The following is a 17,471-nucleotide window of genomic DNA, read 5'->3' on the forward strand; positions in this document are numbered from 1 at the left end:
ATTTATTTTTAATTAATTTAAATTTTTTCTCATCTTCACTTTAATATTAACTTTAATTTTAAGTATAATTTAATCACTATTTATGATTTTAATCGATTTATCTATTTTTTTTCTAGCTCTAAACGCGAATCTTTTTAATTTTAATGAATTAAAAGTGGAAGATCTAACAGTTACGCGAAGGCATTTCTTCGTCGAACGCCATGTTGGAATGCGACTCCGGATTTTTACCTGTGTATGAGTGTGTATGTGTGCTTCTACTACTCTCCCGTACTCTCCGGTGCACTCCGGATGACTTTAACTTTACCTCTTTGTTCCTCTCATCGTTTTTAACTCTGCCTAAACTAAGAAGTACGTTCTCTCTCTGTTTTTCTCGGGCAGAAAGCTTTAGATTCAGGCTAATGCCCTCCGGGATTCTCGCGCTCCAGGCTCCGGGCCACACAGATTTACAAAAAATCAAAACAATTTAATTTAATTTTTTATTAATTTTTTTACATTTTTTATCACAGCAATTTTTGAGTTTTCTTCTTTTCCAAATTGACTTTCCCAAAAAGGTACCTTCCCATCTTCAAGATTAAGTACCCAAGAACCCCAAACGTTGCGATTATAAACAGCAAAACGTCCAAAAGCAAATATTGATAAATCGGCATTTTTAATGCAGGGCTTCTTAGATGTTTCGCCCCTTTATTTCTGAGAACATACTCGCTCCACCACACCGCTTTTTCCAACCCACTCATCGGTTGGTCATGAGCTATCTTAGATAACTCATCGATGTTCTCTTGGTACTCAGAGTTTCCTAAAATCTCTTGCACCGCACCGACGAATTCTTCCGTGGTAACTTTATGGTGATCCAAGGCTTTTCCGATTCTTTTCACCTCGATTTGTTTCGCGTTGCTGAATTGATCCGCGAAGAAGGGCACCGCCAAAAGGGGCACTTTAAAGTTGATCGCTTCCTCGATACTTTGCAGACCACCCTGTGTAATGAAAATTTTTACGTTCTTGTGCCGCAAGACGTCTTGTTGCGGTAACCACTTCCTTATTAAAATGTTATCCGATTTATTAGGCAGATTTTCGTTGTCCAATTTCCATAAAACTTTATATGGTAATTTTGCGAAACTTTCTAAAAGCACTTTTAAGAAGGTTTCGGATAAAGTCGACGTTCTCACGTTCGTTCCCATACTAAAGTAGATAACCCCTTCTTTCGCATTATCCAAAAACGTTTGTAATTCCTAAAATTACAAAATTAATTAATTAATTTAAACTTTTATTATGATATTATTATTAGTTCAAATAACACCCCAAAGATGGCGCCACTTTGACATTAATCATGTTAAATAAATAAATAATTTTAATTAAATCGAATTAATTCATCCTAAATTAATTAAAACCCCTAATTTTTTATTTAATTTTTAATTATATTTCGTTTTTATTTTAGATTAAACCCAAAAATGAATGAAGAACGACATAAACTCCACAAGATGACGCCACTTTGATGTTAATATGGGTAAATAAATAAATAATTTTACTTAAATCAAATTAATTCATCCCAAATTAATTAAAATTGTCATTTCTTATTTAATTTTTAATTATATTTCATTTTTATTTTAGATTAGCCCTCAAAAATTGATAGAAAATGACATAACCCCCAAAAGATGGCGCCACTTTGACATTAATAAGGGTAAATAAATAAATAATTTTAATTAAATCAAATTAATGCATGCCAAATTAATTAAAATCCAAATTTCTTATTTAATATTAATTAATTTTTAATTATATTTAATTTTTATTTTAGATTAAGCCCCAAAAATGGATTTAAAACGCCATAAAGTCTAAAAGATGGCACCACTTTGACATTAATAAAGGTAAATAAATAAATAATTTTAATTAAATCAATTTAATTCATCCCAAATTAATTAAAACCTCTCATTTTATATTTAATTTTTAATTAAATTTCATTTATATTTTAGATTAACCCCCAAAAATGGATTAAAAACGCTATAACCCCCAAAAGATGGCTCCACTTTGACATTAATAAGGTTAAGTAAATAAATAATTAATAATTTTAATTAAATCGAATTAATTCATCCTAAATTAATTAAAACCCCTAATTTTTTATTTAATTTTTAATTACATTTCATTTTTATTTCAGATTAACCCCCAAAAATGGATTAAAAACGTCATGATTCCAAAAGATGGCGCCACTTTGACTTTAAAAGAGGTAAATAAATAAATAATTTAAAAATTATGATTAATTCAAATTAATTCATCCTAAATTAATTAAAACCCACCATTTCTTATTTAATTTTTAATTAAATTTCATTTTTATTTTAGATTAACCCGTAAAAATGGATTAAAAACGCCATAACTCCAAAAGATGGTGCTACTTTGACATTAATAGGGGTAAGTAAGTAAATAATTTAATAATTTTAATTAAATCAAATTAATTCAACCTAAATTAATTAAAACCCCTAATTTTTTATTTAATTTTTAATTACATTTCATTTTTATTTTAGATTAACCTAAAAAAATGGATTTAAAACGCCATAACCTCCAAAAGATGGCGCCACTTTGACATTAATAAAGGTAAATAAATAAATAATTTAATAATTTTAATTAAATCAATTTAATTCATCGCAAATTAATTAAAACCCCTCATTTTATATTTAATTTTTAATTAAATTCCTTTTTTATTTTAGATTAACCCCCAAAAATGGATTAAAAACGCTACAACCCCCAAAAGATGGCTCCACTTTGACACTTCACTTTGACATTAATAAAGTTAAGTAAAAAAATAATTTAATAATTTTAATTAAATCAAATTAATTCATCCTAAATTAATTAAAACCCTCATTTCTTTATTAATTTTAATTAATTTTTAATTACATTTCATTTTTATTTTAGATTAATCCCCAAAAATGGATTTAAAACGCCATAACCGCCAAGAGATGGCGCTACTTTCACATTAATAAGGGTAAATAAATAAATAATTTAATAATTTTAATTAAATTAAATTAATTCATCCCAAATTAATTAAAACCCCTATTTTTTTATATAATTTTTAATTACATTCCTTTTTTATTTTAGATTAACCCCCAAAATAGTATAAAAAGCGATATAACCCCTAAAAGATGGCGCCACTTTGACATTAAAAGAGGTAAATAAATAAATAATTTAAAAATTTTAATTATATCAAATTAATTCATCACAAATTAATTAAAACCCCCCATTTCTTATTTAATTTTTAATTAAATTTCATTTTTATTTTAGATTAACCCCCAAAAATTGATATAAAACGCCATAACCTCCAAAAGATGGCGCCACTTGGACATTAATAAAGGTAAATAAATAAATAATTTAATAATTTTAATTAAATCAATTTAATTCATCCCAAATTAATTAAAACCTCTCATTTTATATTTAATTTTTAATTAAATTTCATTTATATTTTAGATTAACCCCTAAAAATGGATTAAAAACGACAAAAACCCCAAAAGATGGCGCCACTTTGACATTAATAACGTTAAGTAAAAAAATAATTTAATAATTTTAATTAAATCAAATTAATTCATCCTAAATTAATTAAAACCCTCATTTCTTTATTAATTTTAATTAATTTTTAATTACATTTCATTTTTATTTTAGATTAATCCCCAAAAATGGATTTAAAACGCCATAACCGCCAAGAGATGGCGCTACTTTGACATTAATAAGGGTAAATAAATAAATAATTTAATAAATTTAATTAAATTAAATTAATTCATCCCAAATCAATTAAAACCCCTATTTTTTTATATAATTTTTAATTACATTCCTTTTTTATTTTAGATTAAACCCCAAAATATTTATAAAAAGCGACATAACCCCCAAAAGATGGCGCCACTTTGACATTAAAAGAGGTAAATAAATAAATAATTTAAAAATTTTAATTAAATCGAATTAATTCACCCCAAATTAATTAAAACCCCCCATTTCTTACTTAATTTTTAATTAAATTTCATTTTTATTTTAGATTAACCCCCAAAAATGGATTAAAAACAAAAACCTCACCTCTGGTAACTTCTTCGGGGGCCTAATATTCATCCCCCCACCGATATGGACAACGGCAGGAACTGTGGGTCTTAAATTATGAAACGCTGGATTAACATTCATAAAAAACATATCAATCCTATCGATGATCTCCGTTAATGGTGGGTACCCCTCTCCGAAATACTTCGCAACGATTTCGTCTTCTTTGCTTTTAACACTTTCGAAGGTGATTCTCCTGATGATGTTATAAATAGTGCTGGTTACCCGTTGGAGGAATGTTAAATCCCCGTTGAATTGTAAAAGTGAGTCTGGGTTTAAAACGGGGTGAGAAGGATTTCCGACTGAGTCGTGGCCAGGTAATGAAGCGTCGAGGGATGTGATTGCGATTAAGGGACAGTTAAATCGGTGGGAGAATGCTAAATGAGTGGGTAATAAGAATTCGGCTATCACCAAGTCGAAATTTGCATCAGAATTAATTAATTCTTGGACTTGATCGCTCGCTAATTGCTCTTCGCTCATACTACTGAGTAAATTTAAGAAGTATTTAGCGAATTTTAACGTGTCATCTTTTAACCGATCCAAAGTTTCGCCGAATTTGTATTTTTCATCGATTAATTTATAAACAAAGGAAGTGTCAATTTCGGTTAAATTACTTAACGAGGCATCGTTTAAAGGATTTGAAGTTATTGCGGTTACTTGATGCCCCCTCAAGGATAATTCTTTCCAAATTGGTTGATAAACGACTTGGTGACTGTACGATGGAGTTCCCCCGACGAAAAGAATCCTCGCACTTTCACTATTACCAATTAAAACGAACAAAAAAATGCAAACCGGTAACATTTTTGCGAAAACGACTTTTATAAAGTGAGCATCATCAAACAATGTGCTCCCTTTTATAATCAACTTAGAAATCTCTATCTAACATTATTTTTTTTGTGTTATTATTAATCCGTTATCGTTTTGAGTGCCCCTTTCAATATTGGAAGGCGTAAAAATGAGAAATAATATCGAAAATAGTGGAGTATTACTATTTTTAGTGGTATAATTAATTAGAGTTGACTCGAATTCTTTTTTTTTAATAACAATGAGATGGTAATTAAGATAATCGATTAACTATTTCTAAGTGAAGTTTGGAATGCGCAGATTTTTTGTGATAAAAATCTGAAAACATGTTCATTTTGAAATCGATAATTGTTGCGATGTAGAAGATTTTTATCTAATGGCAATTAAATACGGAAATTTATGACAATGGGGATTAAAGTAGAACAAATAATAATACAATAGACACTTCAACATTTTTATCTTTTTATAATGAAATTTAAAGTGAATTAACTTTGATTTGTAATTGATCGGTTATCTAAACGAGATGGGTTTTGATTTTTATTGTGTTTATTTGTGATAATTAAACATTTGTAATTAATTTAAAATTTTTTTGACGTTTAGGTTATGTTAAAATTTAATTTTTGAAATAATTCAAATTTTATTATAAACAATTTCGTCAAAAATAACTTTAATTATTAACTTAATTATCATTGTTATTAATTAAATATTAATATTTAAATTATTTTAGGTATAAGAAATGAATGATTAATTCGAAAATAATCCCACAGATGTCGCCACCTTTAGTAACCTCAAATGTGTCAAACGTCAATTTTTTGATTTCCCATTTGGTAAGTTTTTTTTATTATTTCTAAGTTCTATTACCTTGTAAATATCAAAAAGGAAGCTTTAATCATCACTTTTGAGTTCTTTTGATTTGATGAAATAATTAAAAAGTGGTGTAGTTGTCATGAAGAGGATATTTTCGGAAGAAGTTAGCGAAAATAAAGTTATTAGGAGAAAAAGGGATTGAATTAACGGCGACTTGGTGATGTTGATACTGAATTAAACTTGCGAAAGTTCTCCACTTTAATTTTTGATAAGATTGAAGATGATTTAAAATTTTTTTATTAGTTACGTCAATTTACGTCAAAAGATGGCGCTTTAAAATGATTTAATTTTCTTTATTAAATTAATTTAACTTATTAATTAATTAATTATTAATTAATAACGATAAATAAGGAATTAATTGGTTCATTTTTATAAATTTAAATCGTAAAAATGATTTTTAATTAAAATTTTTTTGACGTTTAGGTTGTTTAAAATTTTTGAAACAATTCAAACTTTATTATAAACAATTTCGTCAAAAATAACTTTAATTATTAACTTAATTATCATTGTTATTCATTTTTTTAATTAAATATTAATTTTTAAATTATTTTAGGTATAAGATATGAAGTTAGAGAACGATAATTAATTCGAAAATAATCCCACAGATGTCGCCACCTTCGTTAACCTCAAATGTGTCAAACGTCACAATTTTTTGATTTCCCATTTGGTAAGTTTTTTTATTATTTCTAAGTTCTATTAGCTTGTAAATATCAACATAGGAAGCTTTAATCATCACTTTTCAGTTCTTTTGATTTGATGAAATAATTAAAAATTGGTGTAGTTGTCATGAAGAGGATATTTTCGGAAAATGTTTGCGAAAATAAATTTATTAGTAGAAAAAGGGATTGAATTAACGGCGACTTGGTGATATTGGTACTGAATTAAACTTGCGAAAGTTCACCACTTTAATTTTTGATAAGATTTAAGTTGATTTAAATTTTTTTTATTACTTACATCAATTTACGTCAAAAGATGGCGCTTCAAAATGATTTAATTTTGTTTATTAAATTAATTTAACTTATTAATTAATTAATTATTAATTAATAACGATAAATAAGGAATTAATTGGTTCATTTTTATAAATTTAAATCGTAAAAATGATTTTTAATTAATATTTTTTTGACGTTTAGGTTGTGTTTAAAATTTTTGAAACAATTCAAACGTTATTATAAACAATTTCGTCAAAAATAAGTTTAATTATTAACTTAATTATCATTGTTATTAATTTTTTTAATTAAATATTAATTTTTAAATTATTTTAGGTATCAGATATAAAGTTAGAGAACGATAATTAATTCGAAAATAATCCCACAGATGTCGCCACCTTTAGTAACCTCAAATGTGTCAAACGTCACAATTTTTTGATTTCCCATTTGGTAAGTTTTTTTATTATTTCTAAGTTCTATTAGCTTGTAAATATCAACATAGGAAGCTTTAATCATCACTTTTGAGTTCTTTTGATTTGATGAAATAATTAAAAAGTGGTGTAGTTGTCATGAAGAGGATGTTTTCGGAAGAAGTTAGCGAAAATAAAATTATTAGGAGAAAAAGGGATTGAATTAACGGCGACTTGGTGATATTGATACTGAATTAAACTTGCGAAAGTTCTCCGCTTTAATTTTTGATAAGATTTAAGTTGATTTAAAATTTTTTTAGTAGTTACGTCAATTTACGTCAAAAGATGGCGCTTCAAAATGATTTAATTTTCTTTATTAAATTAATTTAACTTATTAATTAATTAATTATTAATTAATAACGATAAATAAGGAATTAATTGGTTCATTTTTACAAATTTAAATCGTAAAAATGATTTTTAATTAAAATTTTTTTGACGTTTAGGTTGTGTTTAAAATTTTTGAAACAATTCAAACTTTATTATAAACAATTTCGTCAAAAATAACTTTAATTATCATTGTTATTAATTTTTTTTGATTAAATATTAATATTTAAATTATTTTAGGTATAAGAAATGAAGTAGTTAACGACAATTAATTCGAAAATAATCCCACAGATGTCGCCACCTTTATTAACCTCAAATGTGTCAAACGTCACAATTTTTTGATTTCGCATTTGGTAAGTTTTTTTATTATTTCTATTGCGATTTAGTTTTATGACTCTTTTTAATACAACACCGCAAACATTTCTTAATTAAAAAGTAAAGCACCCTGAAAACGCTTAAAACGATAAAACCGATAAAAGCTAAAACGTCCAATAAATAAAACTTCCAAAATGGAACGTTTAAAGAAGGCGCTCGCAAATGCTTTCCACCCTTGTAACGTAAAATGTGATTAATCCACCACGTGGCTCTCTCCAAACCGGTCATTGGTTGATCCAAAGCGATTTTTGAAATCATTTTCGTTTTTTCCTCATAACTAAAAAATGAAATTGTGATTTAAAACGTTTTATTCTTTAATTAAAAGCATACGTTGGGGTATTTATCACTTCCTCGATAGCGGCGATTAATTTCCTCGAATCCAATCGATTTACATCGAAAATTATTCCAATACCCTTCTCCTCAGCTTGCAAACAATTACTGTATTGGTCCCCAAAGAATGGTAACCCTATTATTGGAACGTTGTGATAAATCGCTTCCTCAATCGATTGTAACCCACATTGTGTGATGAAAACTTTAACATTTTCGTGACCTAAAACGTTATAAAATCAATTTTAATTGAATTAAATCGGTTAAAAGTTATTTACGTAGAATATCTTGTTGTGGTAACCAAGTTTTAATCATGATATTATCCGGCTTTCCCGGATATGTATCGGGGACGTCCAATTTTATGATAAATCGATACGGGAGTCGAGCGAAACTCGTAAAAATCGCCTCGAGGAGTTCCGGCTTGATCATTCTGGCCCTTATTACCGTTCCTAAATTGAAATAAACCACCCCGTCTTTTCCATCGTCCAAAAATTTTTTGATATCCTACAAAATTTTAACAAAGATTACCTCAAAAATTCCATTTTAATCAAATTATAGAGAAAATATCGTTAATATACAACGAAATTAAGCACGTTTGATTAATATTTTCATCAAGAATTACAAGAAAATAGCAAAATCTAAAATTTTTTTGATATAACATAACCTAAAAAATTTAATTCTTCGTTTTAATGATAAAAATGATACTTAGATGATTTTAAACTCTTTATTATAAAGTAATTTACTCACAATAATTAATTAGTTTGATCCAAAAGTGGTTTTAAAACGTTTTTTTTAATTAGTGACAGTCACAAAAAAGAATCCTGTTTTACCGACTTAATTTTAACCCAACTTTCGTTAAATAAATAAATCAAGATTAAATTATAAGATTAAAATCCACTTAAATGAAGTGTTTTTCAATTAACTTTATCAAATCTTTACTCCAATTTTATTTTTTTTTATTAATCTTATTAATTTTTTATGTTTTAGGCGAATTTAACCTCAAAAAAAAAAGGAAATGTTACCTCTGGTAATTTTCCAGCGGGTTTTACGCTCATTTCACCCCCAAAATGAACAACGGCCGGAACGGTGGGTCTTAAATTATGAAATCCCAAATTAACATTCATCAAAAATAAATCGATTCGATCCGTAAGTTCATCCAAACTCGGATAATTATCGCCGAAGTGTTTCGAAACGGTTTCATCCTCGACCCTTTTCACTAAATGAGCCACCGCTTTTCGACTGACCAAACTCAACGTGCTAAAAACTCTTTGCATGAATGATAAATCTCCGTGGAATTTCAACATTAAATCTGGGTTCAAAGCCGGATGGTTTGGATTTCCGATGGAGTCTTGCCCCAAAACGGAAGCGTCCGTTGTTGTAATCGCAATAATTGGAGTTTTAAACCGATGTCCGAAAGCAAGCATCGTAGGAACCGTGATAAATTCAACAATTGTTAAATCAAAACTTAACGAATCATCTTTAATCAGCGCTTTAACATCGGGGTGTTTCAACACTTCGTTATTAATCCCGGTTAAAACCGTCGTTAAGAACGTCGAGTACCTTAAAGGCTCATCTTTGTATTTCGCTACGTATTGGGAGAAATCATATTTCATTTCGATGAATTCGTAGATGAATTTGATGTCGATTTCTTTTAAATTTGTATTGTTTTTTTGATTCGTTGGGTTTGGTGTGATTACAGTTACGGTGTGGCTCTTCGAAAGTTGCGTCCAGATGGGTTGTAGCACCATTTGGGCGCCATATAATGGTGCAGTTGTCACGAAGAGGATGTTTTCTGAAGAAGTTAGCGAAAATAAAGTTATTAGGAGAAAAAGGGATTGAATTAACGGCGACATGGTGATATTGATACTGAATTACACTTGGGAAAGTTCTCCACTTTAATTTTTGATAAGGTTTAAGTTGATTTAAATTTTTTTTATTAGTTATTGCAATTTATGTCAAAAGATGGCGCTTCAAAATGATTTAATTTTCTTTATTAAATTAATTTAATTTTAAATTTACTTATTAATTATTAACTTAATTATCATTGTTATTAATTTTTTTAATTAAATATTAATTTTTAAATTATTTTAGGTATAAGATATGAAGTTAGAAAACGATAATTAATTCGAAAATAATCCCACAGATGTCGCCACCTTTAGTAACCTCAAATGTGTCAAACGTCACAATTTTTTGATTTCCCATTTGGTAAGTTTTTTTATTATTTCTAAGTTCTATTACCTTGTAAATATCAAAATAGGAAGCTTTAATCATCACTTTTGAGTTCTTTTGATTTGATGAAATAATTAAAAAGTGGTGTAGTTGTCATGAAGAGGATGTTTTCGGAAGAAGTTAGCGAAAATAAAGTTATTAGGAGAAAAAGTGATTGAATTAACGGCGACTTGGTGATATTGGTACTGAATTAAACTTGCGAAAGTTCTCCACTTTAATTTTTGATAAGATTTAAGTTGATTTAAAAATTTTTTTATTAGTTACGTCAATTTACGTCAAAAGATGGCGCTTCAAAATGATTTAATTTTCTTTATTAAATTAATTTAACTTATTAATTAATTAATTATAATTAATAACGATAAATAAGGAATTAATTGGTTCATTTTTATAAATTTAAATCGTAAAAATGATTTTTAATTAAAATTTTTTTGACGTTTAGGTTGTGTTTAAAATTTTTGAAACAATTCAAACGTTATTATAAACAATTTTGTCAAAAATAAGTTTAATTATTAACTTAATTATCATTGTTATTAATTTTTTTAATTAAATATTAATTTTTAAATTATTTTAGGTATAAGATATGAAGTTAGAGAACGATAATTAATTCGAAAATAATCCCACAGATGTCGCCACCTTTAGTAACCTCAAATGTGTCAAACGTCACAATTTTTTGATTTCCCATTTGGTAAGTTTTTTTTATTATTTCTAAGTTTTATTACCTTGTAAATATCAAAAAGGAAGCTTTAATCATCACTTTTGAGTTCTTTTGATTTGATGAAATAATTAAAAAGTGGTGTAGTTGTCATGAAGAGGATATTTTCGGAAAAAGTTTGCGAAATTAAAGTTATTAGGAGAAAAAGGGATTGAATTAACGTCGACATGGTGATATTGGTACTGAATTAAACTTGGGAAAGTTCACCACTTTAATTTTTGATAAGATTTAAGTTGATTTAAAATTTTTTTATTACTTACATCAATTTACGTCAAAAGATGGCGCTTCAAAATGATTTAATTTTCTTTATTAAATTAATTTAACTTATTAATTAATTAATTATTAATTAATAACGATAAATAAGGAATTAATTGGTTCATTTTTATAAATTTAAATCGTAAAAATGATTTTTAATTAAAATTTTTTTGACGTTTAGGTTGTGTTTAAAATTTTTGAAACAATTTAAACTTTATTATAAACAATTTCGTCAAAAATAACTTTAATTATTAACTTAATTATCATTGTTATTAATTTTTTTAATTAAATATTAATTTTTAAATTATTTTAGGTATAAGATATGAAGTTAGAGAACGATAATTAATTCGAAAATAATCCCACAGATTTCGCCACCTTTAGTAACCTCAAATGTGTCAAACGTCACAATTTTTTGATTTCCCATTTGGTAAGTTTTTTTATTATTTCTAAGTTCTATTACCTTGTAAATATCAAAATAGGAAGCTTTAATCATCACTTTTGAGTTCTTTTGATTTGATGAAATAATTAAAAAGTGGTGTAGTTGTCATGAAGAGAATATTTTCGGAAAAAGTTAACGAAAATAAATTTATTAGGAGAAAAAGGGATTGAATTAACGGCGACATGTTGATATTGGTACTGAATTAAACTTGGGAAAGTTCACCACTTTAATTTTTGATAAGATTTAAGTTGATTTAAAATTTTTTTATTACTTACATCAATTTACGTCAAAAGATGGCGCTTCAAAATGATTTAATTTTCTTTATTAAATTAATTTAACTTATTAATTAATTAATTATTAATTAATAACGATAAATAAGGAATTAATTGGTTCATTTTTATAAATTTAAATCGTAAAAATGATTTTTAATTAAAATTTTTTTGACGTTTAGGTTGTGTTTAAAATTTTTGAAACAATTCAAACTTTATTATAAAAATTTCGTCAAAAATAACTTTAATTATTAACTTAATTATCATTATTATTAATATTTTTAATTAAATATTAATTTTTAAATTATTTTAGGTATAAGATATGAAGTTAGAGAACGATAATTAATTCGAGAATAAGCCCACAGATGTCGCCACCTTTAGTAACCTCAAATGTGTCAAACGTCACATTTTTTTGATTTCCCATTTGGTAAGTTTTTTTTATTATTTCTAAGTTTTATTACCTTGTAAATATCAAAAAGGAAGCTTTAATCATCACTTTGGAGTTCTTTTGATTTGATGAAATAATTAAAAAGTGGTGTAGTTGTCATGAAGAGGATGTTTTCGGAAAAAGTTTGCGAAATTAAAGTTATTAGGAGAAAAAGGGATTGAATTAACGTCGACATGGTGATATTGGTACTGAATTAAACTTGCGAAAGTTCTCCACTTTAATTTTTGATAAGATTTAAGTTGATTTAAAATTTTTTTATTAGTTACGTCAATTTACGTAAAAAGATGGCGCTTCAAAATGATTTAATTTTCTTTATTAAATTAATTTAATTTTAAATTTACTTATTAATTATTAATATCTTTAATTATTAACTTAATTGTCATTGTTATTAATTTTTTTAATTAAATATTAATTCTTAAATTATTTTAGGTATAAGATATGAAGTTAGAAAACGATAATTAATTCGAAAATAATCCCACAGATGTCGCCACCTTTAGTAACCTCAAATGTGTCAAACGTCACAATTTTTTGATTTCCCATTTGGTAAGTTTTTTTATTATTTCTAAGTTTTATTACCTTGTAAATATCAAAAAGGAAGCTTTAATCATCACTTTTGAGTTCTTTTGATTTGATGAAATTTTGATTTTCGGAAGAAGTTAGCGAAAATAAAGTTATTACGAGATTGAATTAACGGCGACATGGTGATTTACGTCAAAAGATGGCGCTTCAAAATGATTAATTTTTTTTATTAAATTAATTTAATTTCAAATTTACTTATTAATCAATTAATTATTGATTAATAACGTTGAACGAATTGATTCATTTTTACAAATTTAAATCGATAAGATTATTTTTATCGCCGGCTAAAGTATTGACATAACCTCAATTTTTGACGTTTCTTATTTCTAATCAAATCGTGCAAAAAAACACGAAAATATCCGCTGATATACGACGTAATGGTGAGAAATTAACTTAATTAACCACGTTTGATTAAAGTTTTTACCCCAGAGTTCAAGAATTTAAAGAAAATAGCGAAATAAAATAAGTTGGGTTATGTTGACTTTTTAATTAATGATTAAAAATGTATCGAACGGCGTCTCGGTTAATTTACACGACTTTCCGTAATTATTACACGGTTAAGCCGAATTTGGATAAGAAGCAATACGATTTGGCGAAACAAATTTATCAAAAAATTAAGGCGATGGGTCCAATTCCCGTTTCGGATTACATGAAGGAAGTTCTTATTCACCCATCTCAAGGTTACTACATCAACCGCGAACCGATGGGGGAATCTGGCGATTTCATCACATCCCCAGAATTGAGCCAAATTTTTGGTGAGATGATCGCAATTTGGTTTTTAAACGAATGGTCGAAAGTTGGGGCCCCAAAACCGTTTCAAATTGTTGAATTAGGACCGGGGCGGGGGACTTTAATGCAAGATATTCTTCGAGTCTTTAAACATTTCGATTCGTTAAAACAAGCCAACATAAGCTTAGTTGAGATTAGCCCGGTATTAAGCGACTCCCAAGCAAGGAGGTTATGTGCAACCACCAATTTAAATCCTGATCAAAACGCGGTGATTTATCGCGAAGGGATGAGTATAATCGAAAATATCCCGGTGAAATGGTACAAAACGTTACAGGATGTCCCAAATGTTTTTACTTTATTAATAGCGAACGAATTTTTTGACGCTTTACCCATAAATAAATTTAAAAAAACCGATTTGGGGTATCGAGAGATTTTAATTGATATCGATAAAGACAAAGAGGGTTGTTTCAGATATGTTTTAGCCAAAGAAGAAACTCCAACTCAAAAATTATTCTTACGAAGCGATGAGAGTCGCGAAAATTTCGAAATTTCCCCTCAAAGTTTATTAATGATTAAAGAAATCGCAACGAGGATTGAATCCGATGGCGGGTTTTGTTTAATCGCTGATTATGGCCATAACGGTGAAGGGACCGACACATTTCGTGCGTTTAAAGACCATAAACAACACGATCCGCTAATTGATCCTGGGAGTGCTGATTTAACCGCGGATGTTGATTTCGCGGCGATTAAACGAGCTGGAGTTGAAGATGGGAAAGTTTTAGCGTTTGGGCCGGTTACTCAGCGAGATTTTTTGATTAAAATGGGAATTGAGCATCGAATTAAAGTTTTGGAGGAGAACGCCGATGAGAAACAATTAAAAAGTTTGAGATTTGGGTATGATATGTTGATGAATTTGGAGAAGATGGGGGAAAGGTTTAAGTTTATGGCGCTTGTGCCGTCGGTTTTGGAGGGTATTTTGAAAAAAGTACCCGTTGTTGGGTTTCATTGAATGTTTTTGTTAGTTAATAAATTGTAAGTGGTCTAAAAACTTTTTTTTACCTCTTACATATTCATTATCCTTAGAAGAGAAGTTTTAAATAATTAATTATGTTAAAATTCTGCTACATTAAGGCGTAAATAAGATATAATATATTTGTTATATACAGGGTGTTCCGCAACGATTGTACAAAACTGCATCAGCGTATTCTATGATCAAAAATAAACAAAGAAAGCCTAATAAACATAGGTCCGAAAATGGACTATTTTCGAGATATTCAAAGATTTAGTTTCATAAGTTGATATTGTTATAATCTGTTTTTTATTTAAATCAATTGTCAAAGTGTCGTCAAGTTGGTATTGAAAGTAAAAGCGCATGTCGTGACTTTTACTTTAATTGTGTGCCACCACTGTCTATCAAATTTGTTAAGATTGATTAAAAAACAATTTTCATATAATCTTTTTGCTGCTAAATCTACCATAAAAATGTTAAGAAAGGGTGGACGGGAAGTCAACTGTCTAAACGCGAAAAAAACTCTATAATTAGGTATTGTGAAGAAGTACAGGGTGGTTCAAATTCTATGTCCGAATAGGCTAACTCGGAAACTATAAGAGTTAGAAAAAAAGTAGCTTACATGTCATGATCTCGTTTTTCGAGAAACTGCTAATGCCGAAAACCTCATAGCGCTATCGTCTTTTGTTTTTCCGCTAGAGGCTAAAATTGAAAATATCGTAAAACCAGCAAACGCAATTATCTTGGTTATTCTTATAGCTGGAGTATTATAACTAAGACATTATATGGACACTTTTTTACAGAGAATTTGATGATGTAGATAAAAAAATTTTTTCGGTTTTAGATTTTGAGATATCATGACAATTTTCATTTTTTTAAATGGAAACAACCGCTGATTATTCGCTTATTAAATTCTTTATTTTTTTCTAATTATAAAAATATAGGGTTCGAAAGGTCTATTTCTTATTGTTTTAGAATAAAGCTAAAAATAAACTTTTTTATAAAATTTCCATCTAGTGTCATCGACGAAATTAAATTTACAGATTCCTGTAAATTACGGTACTATAACTAAAAATTATTCTACTAAAAATTTATATAAAATTTACTTTATTTTCTAATATGTAACATTCTAACATGTTAAACTTTTCGTAATTTTCGTAATCCATCTTAAAAAACAGGATTTTTAGAAAATTTTTGAATACAAACAAATGTTGCTATGTTTAGGTTGAATTAAAAAAATATATATATGAGCGCCATCTATCAATAATTTATTAAGTCATTTAATAATAATATTAAATATTAATATAAAAATGTGAAATTATGCAATCTATTCCAACTTTTGTATAATTACATATATAAATTAAATAGTTCAACAAATATATTTGTTTCAAATATCAGAAATATGTTTTTTTAATTTTTAATTATAGTACCGTAATTTACAGGAAACTGTAAATTTAATTTCTTGGAAGACACTAAAAGAAAAGTTAATTTTTAGCTTTATTCTAAAACAATAAGAAATAGACCTGTCAAACCCTATATTTTTGTAATCAGAAAAAAATAACGAATTTAATAAGCGAGTAATCAGTGGTTGTTTCCATTTAAAAAAACGAACATTGTGATAATATCTCAAAATCTAAAACCGAAAATTTTTTTTTGACTACGTCATCAAATTCTCTGTAAAAAAGTGTCCATATAATGTTTTAGTTATAATACTCCAGCTATAATAATAACCAAGATAATTGCGCTTGCTGGTTTTACAATATTTTCAATTTTAGCCTCTAGCGGAAAAACAAAAGACGATAGCGCTATGAGGTTTTCGGCATTAGCAGTTTCTCGAAAAACGAGATCATGACATGTAAGCTACTTTTTTTCTAACTCTTATAGTTTCCGAGTTAGCCTATTCGGACATCGAATTTGAACCACCCTGTACAGACGCACAGTGGTCTAAATTCGAAAAAACCCGAACAAAAATATTTTAACGCAGTTTGGGTTGAGATAATTTTTTAAAACTTGGTATGTGGCTATAGGACTATATGCTAAAGACTTTGTGAACTTTTGGATCAAATATGGCAACCGGAAGTACTAATTTACTTGAGGCCACATTCTATTTTTTTCATATAATTTAGGTCCTTAGAATTGGATAAATACAAAATTTTATACAACGCTATTAAATCGTGAAGGATTGGTAGCATGGGTTGTTCATTCGGAACTTTCAATCTAAAATATTTTCAAGATGGCTGCCACTTCCGGTCTACCGGAAGTAGACCATAACTTCGTTATTTTAAATGGAATGCTATAGTTTTTATTACACCATTTAATTGTACGTAAAAAAATAGGTTAACTTTGATAAAAGTTATTGGTACCTAGCGTTTTTCATTTTCGAGTTATTTTGGTTCTAAACTTTTTTTTGGTAAATTTCACCATGCTCTTTAAAACCTCATATCTCAGCCAACGTTAATTCAAAAAAGGTCTAAATTGGTACGATTATTCTTCAGATGCTGTCAAATAGATTGTCATTTGTTGTATCGGAGTATCTTATACAGGCTGGTCAAAAAATGGTCAAAATTTTAAATGGAACGCACCATGCTTTTTTAGCCTATCAGAAAGGGTATTTAATTCTCTATAAATTATCTATGTTGCTTAACAA

The 17,471-nt window shown here is 27.7% G+C and overlaps 3 protein-coding genes and 1 long non-coding RNA gene across 6 annotated transcripts in view; 2 read left to right on the forward strand and 2 right to left on the reverse strand.

The window, feature by feature from the left end:
- LOC111416054 (uncharacterized) overlaps positions 1-4,483 on the forward strand; it is a 42,392-nt gene extending 37,909 nt beyond the window's left edge. Inside the window, exons 3-14 of one of the 2 annotated variants that reach the window (XR_011642253.1) lie at positions 1,433-1,501; positions 1,606-1,675; positions 1,790-1,859; positions 1,965-2,033; positions 2,694-2,775; positions 2,899-2,968; positions 3,082-3,151; positions 3,265-3,334; positions 3,448-3,516; positions 3,640-3,709; positions 3,823-3,893; positions 4,007-4,483. This is a non-coding gene — a long non-coding RNA (uncharacterized lncRNA). Of the gene's footprint in view, positions 1-1,432; positions 1,502-1,605; positions 1,676-1,789; positions 1,860-1,964; positions 2,034-2,514; positions 2,581-2,693; positions 2,776-2,898; positions 2,969-3,081; positions 3,152-3,264; positions 3,335-3,447; positions 3,517-3,639; positions 3,710-3,822; positions 3,894-4,006 lie in introns of those variants that run through there. The other variant, XR_011642254.1, reaches the window with a different exon arrangement.
- Positions 463-4,887, reverse strand: LOC111416044 (UDP-glucosyltransferase 2-like). Its single transcript, XM_023047992.2, has 2 exons — positions 4,045-4,887; positions 463-1,226 (listed from the first exon to the last, which is right to left on the reverse strand). Exons 1-2 carry the CDS (start codon positions 4,861-4,863, stop codon positions 501-503), a joined length of 1,545 nt encoding a protein of 514 aa, XP_022903760.1. The 5' UTR covers positions 4,864-4,887; the 3' UTR covers positions 463-500.
- A 2,849-nt stretch (positions 4,888-7,736) lies between these two features.
- Positions 7,737-10,008, reverse strand: LOC111416264 (UDP-glycosyltransferase UGT5-like). The gene is made up of 4 exons (XM_023048234.2): positions 9,178-10,008; positions 8,434-8,659; positions 8,159-8,378; positions 7,737-8,105 (listed from the first exon to the last, which is right to left on the reverse strand). Exons 1-4 carry the CDS (start codon positions 10,006-10,008, stop codon positions 7,826-7,828), a joined length of 1,557 nt encoding a protein of 518 aa, XP_022904002.1. The 3' UTR covers positions 7,737-7,825.
- A 3,177-nt stretch (positions 10,009-13,185) lies between these two features.
- On the forward strand, positions 13,186-14,863 carry LOC111416288 (protein arginine methyltransferase NDUFAF7 homolog, mitochondrial). Of its 2 annotated transcripts, none has more exons than XM_023048270.2 (2): positions 13,186-13,466; positions 13,516-14,863. In XM_023048270.2, exon 2 carries the CDS (start codon positions 13,589-13,591, stop codon positions 14,822-14,824), a length of 1,236 nt encoding a protein of 411 aa, XP_022904038.1. In that variant the 5' UTR covers positions 13,186-13,466; positions 13,516-13,588; the 3' UTR covers positions 14,825-14,863. The 2 variants fall into 2 exon arrangements, with proteins under 2 accessions (XP_022904038.1, XP_022904030.1); XM_023048262.2 differs by having other exon boundaries at positions 13,186-13,460.
- Positions 14,864-17,471: the final 2,608 nt, after the last annotated feature.

The sequence above is a fragment of the Onthophagus taurus genome, unplaced genomic scaffold (assembly GCF_036711975.1).
Source record: "Onthophagus taurus isolate NC unplaced genomic scaffold, IU_Otau_3.0 ScKx7SY_16, whole genome shotgun sequence".
NCBI classification, from domain to species: Eukaryota; Metazoa; Arthropoda; class Insecta; order Coleoptera; family Scarabaeidae; genus Onthophagus; species Onthophagus taurus.

What these genes read in the sequence shown, in the direction of transcription:
- LOC111416044 (XM_023047992.2), bottom strand. Translation starts at nt 4,863, where the DNA reads ATGTTACCGGTTTGCATTTTTTTGTTCGTTTTAATTGGTAATAGTGAA. An exon ending in CCCCGAAGAAGTTACCAGAG is followed by an intron (nt 1,227 to 4,044) that starts GTGAGGTTTTTG and finishes TTGTAATTTTAG; the next exon opens with GAATTACAAACGTTTTTGGA.
- LOC111416264 (XM_023048234.2), bottom strand. Translation starts at nt 10,008, where the DNA reads ATGTCGCCGTTAATTCAATCCCTTTTTCTCCTAATAACTTTATTTTCG. An exon ending in CCGCTGGAAAATTACCAGAG is followed by an intron (nt 8,660 to 9,177) that starts GTAACATTTCCT and finishes AAAATTTTGTAG; the next exon opens with GATATCAAAAAATTTTTGGA. An exon ending in GAAGTGATAAATACCCCAAC is followed by an intron (nt 8,106 to 8,158) that starts GTATGCTTTTAA and finishes TTCATTTTTTAG; the next exon opens with TTATGAGGAAAAAACGAAAA.
- LOC111416288 (XM_023048270.2), top strand. Translation starts at nt 13,589, where the DNA reads ATGTATCGAACGGCGTCTCGGTTAATTTACACGACTTTCCGTAATTAT.